This window comes from Eretmochelys imbricata, chromosome 1, assembly GCF_965152235.1.
Source record: "Eretmochelys imbricata isolate rEreImb1 chromosome 1, rEreImb1.hap1, whole genome shotgun sequence".
Taxonomy (NCBI): Eukaryota; Metazoa; Chordata; order Testudines; family Cheloniidae; genus Eretmochelys; species Eretmochelys imbricata.
The window spans coordinates 140,182,380-140,194,478 of record NC_135572.1 but is presented as its reverse complement, the minus strand read 5'-3'; the positions used below and the strand labels follow the sequence as shown (position 1 = coordinate 140,194,478).

General features: G+C 40.6%; 1 protein-coding gene across 1 annotated transcript in view; it reads left to right on the top strand.

Annotated features, from left to right (window-relative positions):
* SCML2 (Scm polycomb group protein like 2) overlaps positions 1–12,099 on the top strand; it is a 106,119-nt gene that overhangs the window by 75,430 nt on the left and 18,590 nt on the right. The window contains exons 8-10 of the mRNA XM_077807182.1: positions 911–1,046; positions 3,253–3,456; positions 8,843–9,025. Coding sequence (XP_077663308.1) covers positions 911–1,046; positions 3,253–3,456; positions 8,843–9,025 — 523 coding nt within the window. The remainder of the gene's footprint in view (positions 1–910; positions 1,047–3,252; positions 3,457–8,842; positions 9,026–12,099) is intronic.

The following is a 12,099-nucleotide window of genomic DNA, read 5'->3' as shown; positions in this document are numbered from 1 at the left end:
TGATCTAACCTAAACGATTTCTTTTTCACGAGTGACTTCTCATTATGCATGTGTTATTTCTTGCAGTTTTGGTGGCTTGTCTGGCACTTCCTTTCACGATATTAGGGCCCTATACGGTATTGTTTTGTGTTTTCCTGTAGTACCTTAGCCATGAGGAGGCCGCCTATGGGAGCTGCCTGCCAGCCCAACCAGCCTAATCAGAGACTTGATCAGCTCAGAGCATGAAGTGAGGGAGAGTAAACTAACATGCCAAGTATGTGGTTGATAAGAATTAGACAGTTATATGAGCTCCCTATTTCTTGTTACCTTTATTGCCTATTCTCAGTTTGTCCCTCTCTTCTCTCCCTTCTTAGGCAGAGGGTACACTGGAGCTGGAGGTGTAATTTCCAACTCAAGTAGACGTACCTGATCTAGCTCTGATTGAGTTAGGGCATGAAAAAATAGAAGTGTAGCCGTAGCAATAGGAGGGGCTTCCCACCCCATGTAGTTCCTTAAGGTTTTACCCGAGATCATACTTGGGGCAGCTAGCCCATTCTGCTACTTATGCTGCCATAGTTATGCTTTTATTTTTAGAATGCTAGTTCAATGAAAACTAGCACAGGTACATCTATCGAAGCTGGAAATTACACCAGTGTAGACATACCCAGAGATGACTTCTTTCAGCCATGTCACAAAGCCATAGTGCAAAGGTCTGGCTGTCTTGTTTTAGTTAAATACCCTGAATGGGTTAATGTTTCTAGCACGTCTTCCTGTTGGGGAGTTCAGTTTCACTGTAGTAGGTGGAACTCTGAAGGTGTGTGTTCCTTACCTCAGTAGTGAATGGCGATTGATAGTGCATAGTTCATTTATGAATGAGAATTGTTTAAGAAAGGGTCACTTGCTGATTTTGTGTTTTGGGTTTTTTTAACAGAAAAAAATCCTGCCAGTGAAATCTCCTCCTGCACCTTCTTCTCCACTTACTTCTCCTGAGGGGGACAAGGGCAGTACACAGATACATAAAGATGGAATTGGCATTGCTGGTGCAACAGCAGCAGTTATATCCACAGGTATAAAAGGGCACTCTGAATGTATGAAATTACTTCCCCTGCTAAATAAAAATAATTATATTGTTTTATGCTACTATTATTCTAAAACACCTGCTGAAAATAAATTGTTTTGCTACATCTTCATATGAAAATATATTTTTATATTGCAGTTCTCCAAATGTGCTTAGGTAAGACTGGTATTTGGTGTATGTGCAATGACAAGAAACACCAAAACTTCAGGAATTTGATGTCTGGTTAGCATGCTTTTTGGTGTGTAAATAGGAAAATCCATTGCACTTTCAGTAGTCATCCATAGCCTAGAGTACAATGCTTGATAAAGAGGAAAGGACATGCTTTGTCTCATCTTACTTCCATCCCAACCAGTAGCAAATGACTGATTGGGATGGAAGTAACAGTCAGTGTTGGAAATGACTGTTACCAAAAGGCCATCAGACACTGCTGTTACACTCCAGAGAGTATGGAAATAGAGATACAGATGCGTAGTCTGTCACTGAAAAAACAAAATCCAGGAGAAATGGGCCAGGTTAAAACAAGAACTCATTTCAAATGCAAAGGCAGTGAACTATATTATAAAATGGGTGGTGGAAAAGGAGTAAGCTAGTTAGAACTACCTCTGAGTAGTCTCTTTATTACACAGTTATGGGACAATTTGTAAATTGTCAGCTGTTCAGTCTTCGCCAAATCCTGGGACTTGAAAAGTGCCCCCCCCCCCCAAAAAAATGGTGGGAAAAGTTTGCTATGTTTTTAATGTTTTGCCATTTTTAAACTGCTTTTACAAAGAAACCGTTCCTCTGCTTTGTCTCCTCCACGTCCTTGCAGCTACCCCTCTTTCAGTGCTAGATAACATTGGGGCAGAATAGGCAATCATTTCATACTAAAGGAAACCTGTCAGGTTTACAAACCTTATTGAGCCCAAATAAGAGTTTAGTAACATATTTTAGAGAGTTTTCCTGTTCTCTCCACATCCACGTCTCTGCCTCCCGCAGCTTCTGCTGTCAAACAGAAAATAGATATGAATGCAGAGTTCAGGAGCATTACAGTCTTTTTACAAGTATCAGTTGTTTGAAAAATCTAAGTTTCATTTGAGCACAAATAATACTGTAATTCATTTTAAAAGAACAGATTTCTTTTATTGATTTAATGCTTCAGTCTATTGCCTTACCACCAAGGCATATCCTTATTAGACCACAATAAATCCTGGTCCCACTGCAGTTAATGGAAAAAATTTCTATTCACTTCAGTGGGGTCAGGCTTTCACCCCTTATTTTGTCTTGTTGCTTAACCACAGAGCATGATCCCTGTGATAGGTCTGAGTTACTTCACATGCCTGTCTTTTCTTGAACAGACAGTTGTTGGGGTTTTTTTTTGTTTCCATAGAAAGTGTCTTCCTAAAATGAACTTGACTGTTGTTTTGGAAGATTTTAACTCTAGAAATAACACAGGGCATTTAAAGTAATGCATTTTGTTAAGGTCTTCACTTTGACCCCTGTATTCTTACAGCTCAGAGCATCCACCAGGTTAGGTGTAGTGTAACAGAACCCATATGCAGGTGGAGTTCAGTGACAAGCACAGATGGGTGTAGGCTGGGATAAACTCATCATGGTAGTGTGATGTAGGAGGGTTTTGGAGGCTGATTTATCAGGTTGAGAAAGAAGGAAATGAATACTGCTGTGAATGGCTGCTGGGTTGGAGATATTTGTCATGGAGTTTGGCACCATCATTTTGTTGTGCAGTAGGTACAATTTTAAAACTAAAAATACTAGAGAACCGAGCTGCATTTCGTGTCAGTGTGGAGACAATGCAATGATGATGCCATTTTGAGCATGCAGTGCAGAGAGATTGCCCTAAAGTTGCTTTAAAATATACTGGGCTGCAGAGGGGAGGCACTTGAGTGCAATGTGGTCTGCTAAAGGGGACAGGGGAAGCCTGGGTAGCTAATAATTTTGGTACCTGGTCAAAATCCTGTTTTTACTTTAATCTGCCAGGATTTCATGACTTATGCATTGCATGCTAAGTTGCTGATTATTGGTAAATCATGTTATTAAAGAAATAAGTGTATGCACAGAAGGTGTATGGTGGTTTTGCATTTTGTGTGCATCAGTCGAATTCAATATGACTTTCAGTGAGAGCTGCTGAGATACTTTTGATTGAGTGTGATTGTGCCTGAAGTGGGCAGATTCCATAAATATAGCTTGTAATTTTTCAGTTTGCGTCTATGTTAACAAGCATGGGAACTCTGGACCTCACCTGGATAAGAAGAAAGTTCAGCAGCTTCCAGACCACTTTGGGCCAGGTCCTGTAAATGTGGTACTTCAGCAGGCTGTGCAGGCCTGTGTAGACTGTGCCTATCTATCCAAAACAGTCTTTGGATTCCTCAAGTCAGGGCATCATGGAGGGGAGATGATAACAGGTATGCAAAGTCCTTGAATTTTTCCAATTTGTTCACTGGGTTCTGTTTGAGAAGTTTGAGTGTGGTGTAGAGTAGGGGACTGGAAGTAGTAGCAAAGCAATGATTAACATTTTTATGTTACTTTTGTAAATCTTTAAGCAAAGCTAAGAATACCTAACTGTGGCTACGTTTACTGGTGGTGTATCTACGGCCAGCACTGAATTTACATCTTAATATAGGGTATAAAATGATACAGCCAGTTTTCTTAATTTGAATTCAGCCGTGACTATATAAAATTACATATTCCATACTGCATTGTTCGATATTTTACAAAGTAAAACTTGCATACGGCAGTAAATGGCCATAGCCAAACATTTGTCAAGTAAATTCAATGCAAGTCAAAGTTCAGCTTTATTAATTCACGTCTTATCCATACACAGTGTTTGTTGTCTTGATGCTGTAACCAAGTAGGTAAAAAGTTTAAAACTAATCTGCTTAAGTTCCAGATAACTGATCCCATATGTTAAACAGAACTGCTGTTGCTTCCCTTTTTTTTCTGTACTAATATTTTAGAGGTGTTTTAGGGTCAGTGTTTGAGCACCTATGTCCTCTGCTACAGTGGTTCTCAACCTTTTTCTTTCTGCGCCCCCCCTCCCCCCCGCTATAAAAACTCGACACCCGAGCTGTGCCACAACTGTTTTTCTGCATATAAAAGCCAGGGCCGGCATTAAGGGGTAGCAAGCAGGGCAGTTTCCCAGGGCCCAACGCCACAGGGGGCACCACGAAGCTAAGTTGCTTAGGCTTCAGCTTCAGCCCCGGGATGCAGTCCTGCACAGCAGAGCTTCGGCTTTCTGTCCTGAGCCCTAGCAAGTCTAATGCCAGCTATGCTTGGCAGACCCCCTGAAACCTGCTCAGGGGGCCCCAGGCCTCTGGTTGAGAACTCCTGCTCTACTACAGAGTGGGTTTATTTCTTATATATGCTGAGGGCAGCTCTGTAGATAAATTATCCTCATAGCTCAAACTCTCAGTATCTGCATCTTGTCATTTTTTCCCCTTCTGGGTTGGCAATCTTCTGTATAATAGTAAGACGCATTAATTCATAATTTCATCACTGGCAGTAAAAAGGGTTTGTCTTACTTTAATCTCCTTATATTAATACCAGATGTGAAAGATGATTAGTGGAAGGCAGGTTTATTTAAGCTCTCATAAAAGACCTCGCTGCCTAACAGTGTTAAAATACAGCATCCTGGCCCACATGCGGCAGAACTTCTCTGATCCTCATGCACAATTTGCGTACCAGTTTGTTCCCAAAAAGGAGCTCTCGCCTTATTTCTCAAAAAATACATTTTAATATGTACAAGATATACTACAGTATGCTTACTAGCACATTAAGTATTGTCATAAATAATTAACACCAAAAACTGTCAAATTGCAAAAACAAAATACATTTTATGATTGCTTACAAGGGACTAAATCCTGGCCCAAGGGTTGTGTAAGTAAGGAGTGTGAATTGAACTAGGCAGACAACTGTAATTCTGTTTCCTGGAGGATTTAGTGATTTTTAAAATTTGGTTTAGTTCCAATTTGGAACAAAAGCCCAAAATTCTCCACAGAAGAGAATTCTCGTTCTTCGTCCAGCTCTCCTGGGAATCCAAGCTGATGAGGAGTCACAAGTGAGAGCCCTGGGAGTCCTGTTCTCGGCTCCCCATCAGTCTGCTAGTCAGGCTGCCAAGGAGCTGGGCAGGCAAGCTGGAAGGAAAACATTGGGATCCTAGCTGGTTTCTGGCAGAATTGAAATTGAATGTTATCCTCAAACATTTCAGCTTCAACAAAATGACAGATTCTGTTGGAAAACCTGTTTTATCAAAAGTTTTTCAACTAGCTCTAGGTATGAACACTGAGCAGGGGGAGGAATTGTTTAGCAGAATAAAATGAGGAGTAACAGAATAAAATTAAGAAAGGGAATATGAGGAAAAACTGATTCTTTGGCTTGTGGAATGATGTCCCAAGGAAAGTAATGGAAGTTCCAGTGTTTGACAGTTTTTTTTGAATAGACCGGACAAAACGCTAGTAAATATAAAGTAGGTTGGGCAGCTTTGCAAAATTCAAGCTGGACGCTCAGGTAGAGTTAAATATGTTTGGACTGGTTGGTTAAAAACATAATTTATTTAATTAACTTTATCATAGTAAAGGATAAGCAAGTAAATTGTGTCTGGACTCGTCAATTGTTTTGACAAATTGTCTTGTCTGCAGTGACTGGCAGATGGACAAGATGACCTTAAGTTTCTCCCACCTCTAGATTCTGGAACAACAGCTGTGGAGCTGGGGAAACCACCAAAAAGCTATCACACAGGGAGCAGGGACCAGGAGGAGTTCCCATTAATGTTTTTTAAAATAGTATTTTCATTGGGGCTAGGAGGTTTGCAGGTGATATCACACTATTCTCCCACGATTGCCATGGCGCATTGTGAGGCCTAGGGAGAGCTTCTTTTGCCCAAATTATTTATTGGGTTTGTTCTATAGTGATCCTCATCATAACAACTGATTATTTTACAACTATTACTGGATTTACTCTCACAACATCCCTATGAGATGAAGAAGTATATTTCCATTTTATAAATGGGAAACTGAGGCACAGAGAGTAAGTGGCTTCCCTAAGGTCACGTGGGAAGACCACAAGACCATCCTGATGGATCTTCGATTTGCATTGTGATGGACCTTGCTGTTTTGCAGTCTGTCTGTCAGGAGGTGTATGGGAGGCCATGTAGCCCATTCAGTCTCCTAACTGATTCAGAGCTAGGGGGAATCTGCTCCTTGGGAACCCACAAAATAACTATCTTCTGTGGGTGACTCTGAAGTGGTACAGTGAGTCCTTAAGATTTCAATTGGACTTCAGAGTCTTGTTAATCTAGTGACCTCAGTGGTTTCTTTGCCACGAAGGAAAGAAGGGCCAGGATTTGTCCCTAATTCAGTAATCCTCAGTGCGTCATCCAGTTATGAGAGCAAATGAGTATGGTTCTATTGTAACATTTTTATACTGAATTATATTTACTGCATTTATAAAATACCTGTACAACATCGCTTCGCATTAGAGGGGTTATTTGTATCACTTTTCTGATATTAGTTTAAATCACTCTAGATATGTTTTTAAAACTGAATACATTGCCCCTTATTGATGGTGGAATGATTCTCAGCATGGTGTGGCTCCTAATTCAGATTTCTGTCATTTAATAGAAAGGAATTGTTTTTGAAAGTACACCTCTGTTTCCCTATCAGTGGAATATGATGCTCTCCAGCGCTTCTTATTTTTTGTAGGGAAACCCTCATGCTAAACTCTTGCGTGCACCCAAATCGTACTTTTGAGCAGGAAAAGCAAATTTAACATTCATAGCAACTTCTTTTAATTTAACAAAAATTACGTTTGTTACCTGTTAGATTTGTGATGTGTTACATTATACATTATTTCTCGTTAGAAAGAACACAGCTAATGCAATGAGAATTGCTCATCTATAGGCCTGGAATTAGTGTCTTAACTTTTTTCATCTCACTATTTGCCAGAAGATGATGCTTGGCTTTTCCCTAAAACATTTTAATTCCTATCGATGCTTTTAATACAACAAGCTGTCATGGGATAAGAGGGAAGGTCCTCTCATAGATTGTTAACTGGTTAAAAGATAGGAAACAAAGGGTAGGAAAAAATGGTCTGTTTTCAGAACAGAGAGAGGTAAATAGTGGTGTTCCCGAGGGGTCTGTACTGGGACCAGTCCTATTCAACATATTCATAAATGATACGGAAAAAGGTAAACAGTGAGGTGACAAATTTGAGTAGTTTTGTATAATCTACTAGATAGTTAAGTCCCAAGCAGACTGCAAAGAGCTACAAAGGGATCTCACAAAACTGGGTGACTGAGCAACAAAATGGCAGATGAAATTCAGTGTTGATAAATGCAAAGTAATGCACATTGGAAAACATAGTCCCAACTGATGGGGTCTAAATTAGCTATTATCACTGAAGAAAGAGATCTTGGAGTCATTGTGAATAGTTCTCTGAAAACATCCACTCAGTGTGCAGTGGCAGTCAAAAAAGCTAACAGAATGTTGGGCATCATTAAGAAAGGGATAGATAATAAGACAGAAAATATCATATTGCCTCTCTATAAATCCATGGTACGCCCACTTCTTGAATACTGCATTCGGATGTGGTCACCCCATCTCAAAAAAATACCTTGGAATTGGAAAAGGTTCAGAAAAGGGCAACAAAAATGATTAGGGGTATGGAACAGCTACCATATCAGGAGAGATTAATAGGACTGGGACTTTTCAGCTTGGAAAAGAGACAACTAAGGGGGGATATGATAGAGGGCTCTAAAATCATGACTGATGTGGAGAAAGTAAATAAGGAAGTGTTACTTGCTCCTTCTCTTAACACAAGAACTAGGGGTCACCAAATGAAATTAATAGGCAGCAGGTTTAAAACATACAAAAGGAAGTATTTTTTCACACAACACACAGTCAATCTGTGGAACTCCTTGCCAGAAGATGGTGTGAAGGTCAAGATTATAACAGGGTTAAAAAAAGAACAAGATAAGTTCATGGAGGATAAGCCCATCAATAGCTATTAGCCAGAATGGGCAAGAATGGTGTCCCTAGCCTCTGTTTGCCGGAAGCTGGGAATGGGCGACAGGGGATGGATCACTTGATGATTACCTGTTCTGTTCATTCCCTCTGGGGCACCTGGGGTTGGCCACTGTCGGAAGACAGGAATCTGGGCTAGATGGACCTTTGGTCTGACCCAGTATGGCCATTCTTATGTAATAAATATAAAATAAAGTATAAGCATATCACCCTTCGTGTTGTCTAAGATGCATGTAGTAAACTGTCTGTTCTTGGTGTCCTCACATTAGCTGAGTTCCTACTTAAATAAATAGGAGCTTGACCTGCACAACGATTGTTGGAATGGGTTCTATAATGTTGAATAACACCGCTTCTTAAAATGGCAAACCAGTTACTCCAGCTATCACTGTAATTGTAACAGGTGACAGTCTGCAACAGATGAGTATGAGCAGTTCATGTTAACAAATCAGGTCCCTCGAAAGCCCCCAAGTACTATAAAAGTTTTCTTCTGTTTTATTTCCGGCTGTTCAATAAGCAAATAACACAGAAAATGTTTAATTTCTATCAGGGGAGCTAATCTGAATTTACACAGATGTAACTGAGATCAGAATCTGTCCTTTTGAAGGTAAATTTGCTAAATAGTCTCATAAGATACCAGAACAATTGTTTACCTCTTTTTTTACCTCTACACTGTTTTAATCAAAGCGAGATGTATTATATTTTAGTTAGTGGTAGTGTTGTACTCTACTTCCTGGTGTTTGGATGGTGTCTGACATCATCTTCTTACTCACAGCTGCCTTTGATGGGGAGAAACACGCCATCAATCTTCCTTCTGTAAATAGTGCATCGTTTGTCCTGCGTTTCTTGGAGAAGCTCTGCCACAGTCTGCAGTGTGATAATCTTTTTAGTAGCCAGCCCTTCAGCCCTTATATGGGGAGTGCACATAGTCCTACGGAATATGATAGGAACAAACCAGGTAATACTAAATTATACATGTTTTGGGGTGTATGGTTATTTTGTGCAATTCATTTTTTGATCAGTCCTCCTACAACTTGAATTGATTGAATGAGTACTTTGTGGTTCTTAGTAAAATTAGTCCTTGTGTGATGGGGTTATTTATACCACATGTGGAAAAACTGTAGAATCATAGAATATCAGGGTTGGAAGGGACCTCAGGAGGTCATCTAGTCCAACCCCCTGCTCAAAGCAAGACCAATCCCCAACTAAATCATCCCAGCCAGGGCTTTGTCAAGCCTGACCTTAAAAACTTCTAAGGAAGGAGATTCCACCGTATTGTTAGGCAATTTCTTTTCTTTAGGCAAACAAGGAAATGTATACATCCCACTGTGATGCTGCAGAAGATCTAGTTTAAACTTTACATTTAATCTGCTTGATTTATGCACGTAGTAAAATATATTTAAGTCACAGCAGCAAAATATAGTTAACTGCCTAAAAGAAGTTTGCCCTATAAGACTCAATGCAGCCCCTCTCTACCCAACTGAAAGATGCTTCATCCTGATTTTCTCTTTTTCCCTTCTGTGACCATTTCAAAGGTGTTGAAACTACGTAGAGTCTATCATAGGTAGGGAGAGAAACCAGGATTTATAGATGGCTGGCTGTAGTGGTTTAGGAAATGAGGAACCCATTTCTGCAAGTGGAGAACACAGCACCCCACCCAAAACAGCACCCCTTATCTTGATTGCAAGGAGAAGCATGGTACCCCTGCAGTCTCCTTCTGCACCCAGCTGCTGACTACAGTGTCACTAGTATCCGGGACTTAGCCCATAGTGAGACTAAGATAATTCTATAGAAAACTGAAGAAGTGAGAGTTGAAATGAAATAATCCTAAAACTAAAGGAGTAAGACCAGAAAATGATGTAGAAAAAAATATATCTCTCTCATAATGAAGGTCACCATCTGAAACTAAAAGCATTAATGTTAAAGATGTTTAGTAGGGCTGTCAAGCAACTAAAAAAAATTAATTGTGATTAATCGCACTGTAAAACAATAATAGAATGCTATTTATATAAATATTTTTGGATGTTTTCTACATTTTCAAATATTTTTATTTCAATTACAACACAGAATACAAAGTATACAGTGCTCACTTTATATTTATTTTTTATTAAAAATATTTGCACTGTAAAAAAAAGAAATAGTATTTTTCAATTCACCTAATACAAGTACTGTAGTACAGTCTCTATCGTGAAAGTTGGACTTACAAATGTAGAATTATATACAAAAAATAACTGCTTTCAAAAATAAAACAATGTAAAACTTCAGAGCCTACAAGTACACTCAGTCCTACTTCAGCCAATCGTTCAGACAAACAAGTTTGGTTACAATTTGCAGGAGATAATGCTGCCTGCTTCTTGTTCACATTGTCATCTGAAAGTGAGAATAGGTGTTCGCATGGCACTGTTGTAGCTGGCATCACAACATATTTACGTGCCAGATTCATATGTCCCTTCATGCTTCAACCACCATTCCAGAGGACATGCGTCCATGCTGATGACAGATTCTGCTCGATAATGATCCAAAGCAGAGCAGACCAACCCATGTTCATTTTCATTATCATGAGTCAGATGCTACCAGCAGAAGGTTGATTTTCTTTTTTGGTGGTTTGGGTTCTGTAGTTTCCACATCGGATCATTGCTCTTTTAAGACTTCAGAAAGCATGCTGTATAGAATCATAGAATATCAGGGTTGGAAGGGACCTCAGGAGGTCATCTAGTCAAACCCCCTGCTCAAAAGCAGGACCCATCCCCAATTAAATCATCCCAGCCAGGGCTTTGTCAAGCCTGACCTTAAAAACTTCTAAGGAAGGAGATTCCAGCACCTCCCTAGGCAACGCATTCCAGTGTTTCACCACCCTCCTAGTGAAAAAGTTTTTCCTAATATCCAACCTAAACCTCTCCCACTGCAACTTGAGACCATTACTCCTTGTCCTGTCCTCTTCCACCACTGAGAATAGTCTAGAACCATCCTCTCTGGAACCACCTCTCAGGTAGTTGAAAGCAGCTATCAAATCCCCCCTCATTCTTCTCTTCCGCAGACTAAACAATCCCAGTTCCCTCAGCCTCTCCTCATAAGTCATGTGTTCCAGACCCCTAATCATTTTTGTTGCCCTTCGCTGGACTCTCTCCAATTTATCCACATCCTTCTTGTAGTGTGGGGCCCAAAACTGGACACAGTACTCCAGATGAGGCCTCACCAATGTCGAATAGAGGGGGACGATCACGTCCCTCGATCTGCTCGCTATGCCCCTGCTTATACATCCCAAAATGCCATTAGCCTTCTTGGCAACAAGGGCACACTGCTGACTCATATCCAGCTTCTCGTCCACTGTCACCCCAGGTCCTTTTCCGCAGAACTGCTGCCTAGCCATTCGGTCCCTAGTCTGTAGCTGTGCATTGGGTTCTTCCGTCCTAAGTGCAGGACCCTGCACTTATCCTTATTGAACCTCATCAGATTTCTTTTGGCCCAATCCTCCAATTTGTCTAGGTCCCTCTGTATCCTATCCCTGCCCTCCAGCGTATCTACCACTCCTCCCAGTTTAGTATCATCCGCAAATTTGCTGAGATTGCAATCCACACCATCCTCCAGATCATTTATGAAGATATTGAACAAAACCGGCCCCAGGACCGACCCCTGGGGCACTCCACTTGACGCCGGCTGCCAACTAGACATGGAGCCATTGATCACTACCCGTTGAGCCCGACAATCTAGCCAACTTTCTACCCACCTTATAGTGCATTCATCCAGCCCATACTTCTTTAACTTGCTGACAAGAATACTGTGGGAGACTGTGTCAAAAGCTTTGCTAAAGTCAAGATACAATACATCCACTGCTTTCCCTTCATCCACAGAACCAGTAATCTCATCATAGAAGGCGATTAGATTAGTCAGGCATGACCTTCCCTTGGGGAATCCATGCTGACTGTTCCTGATCACTTTCCTCTCATGTAAGTGCTTCAGGATTGATTCTTTGAGGACCTGCTCCATGATTTTTCCGGGGACTGAAGTACACCGCGTCCCTCTCAGATTTTG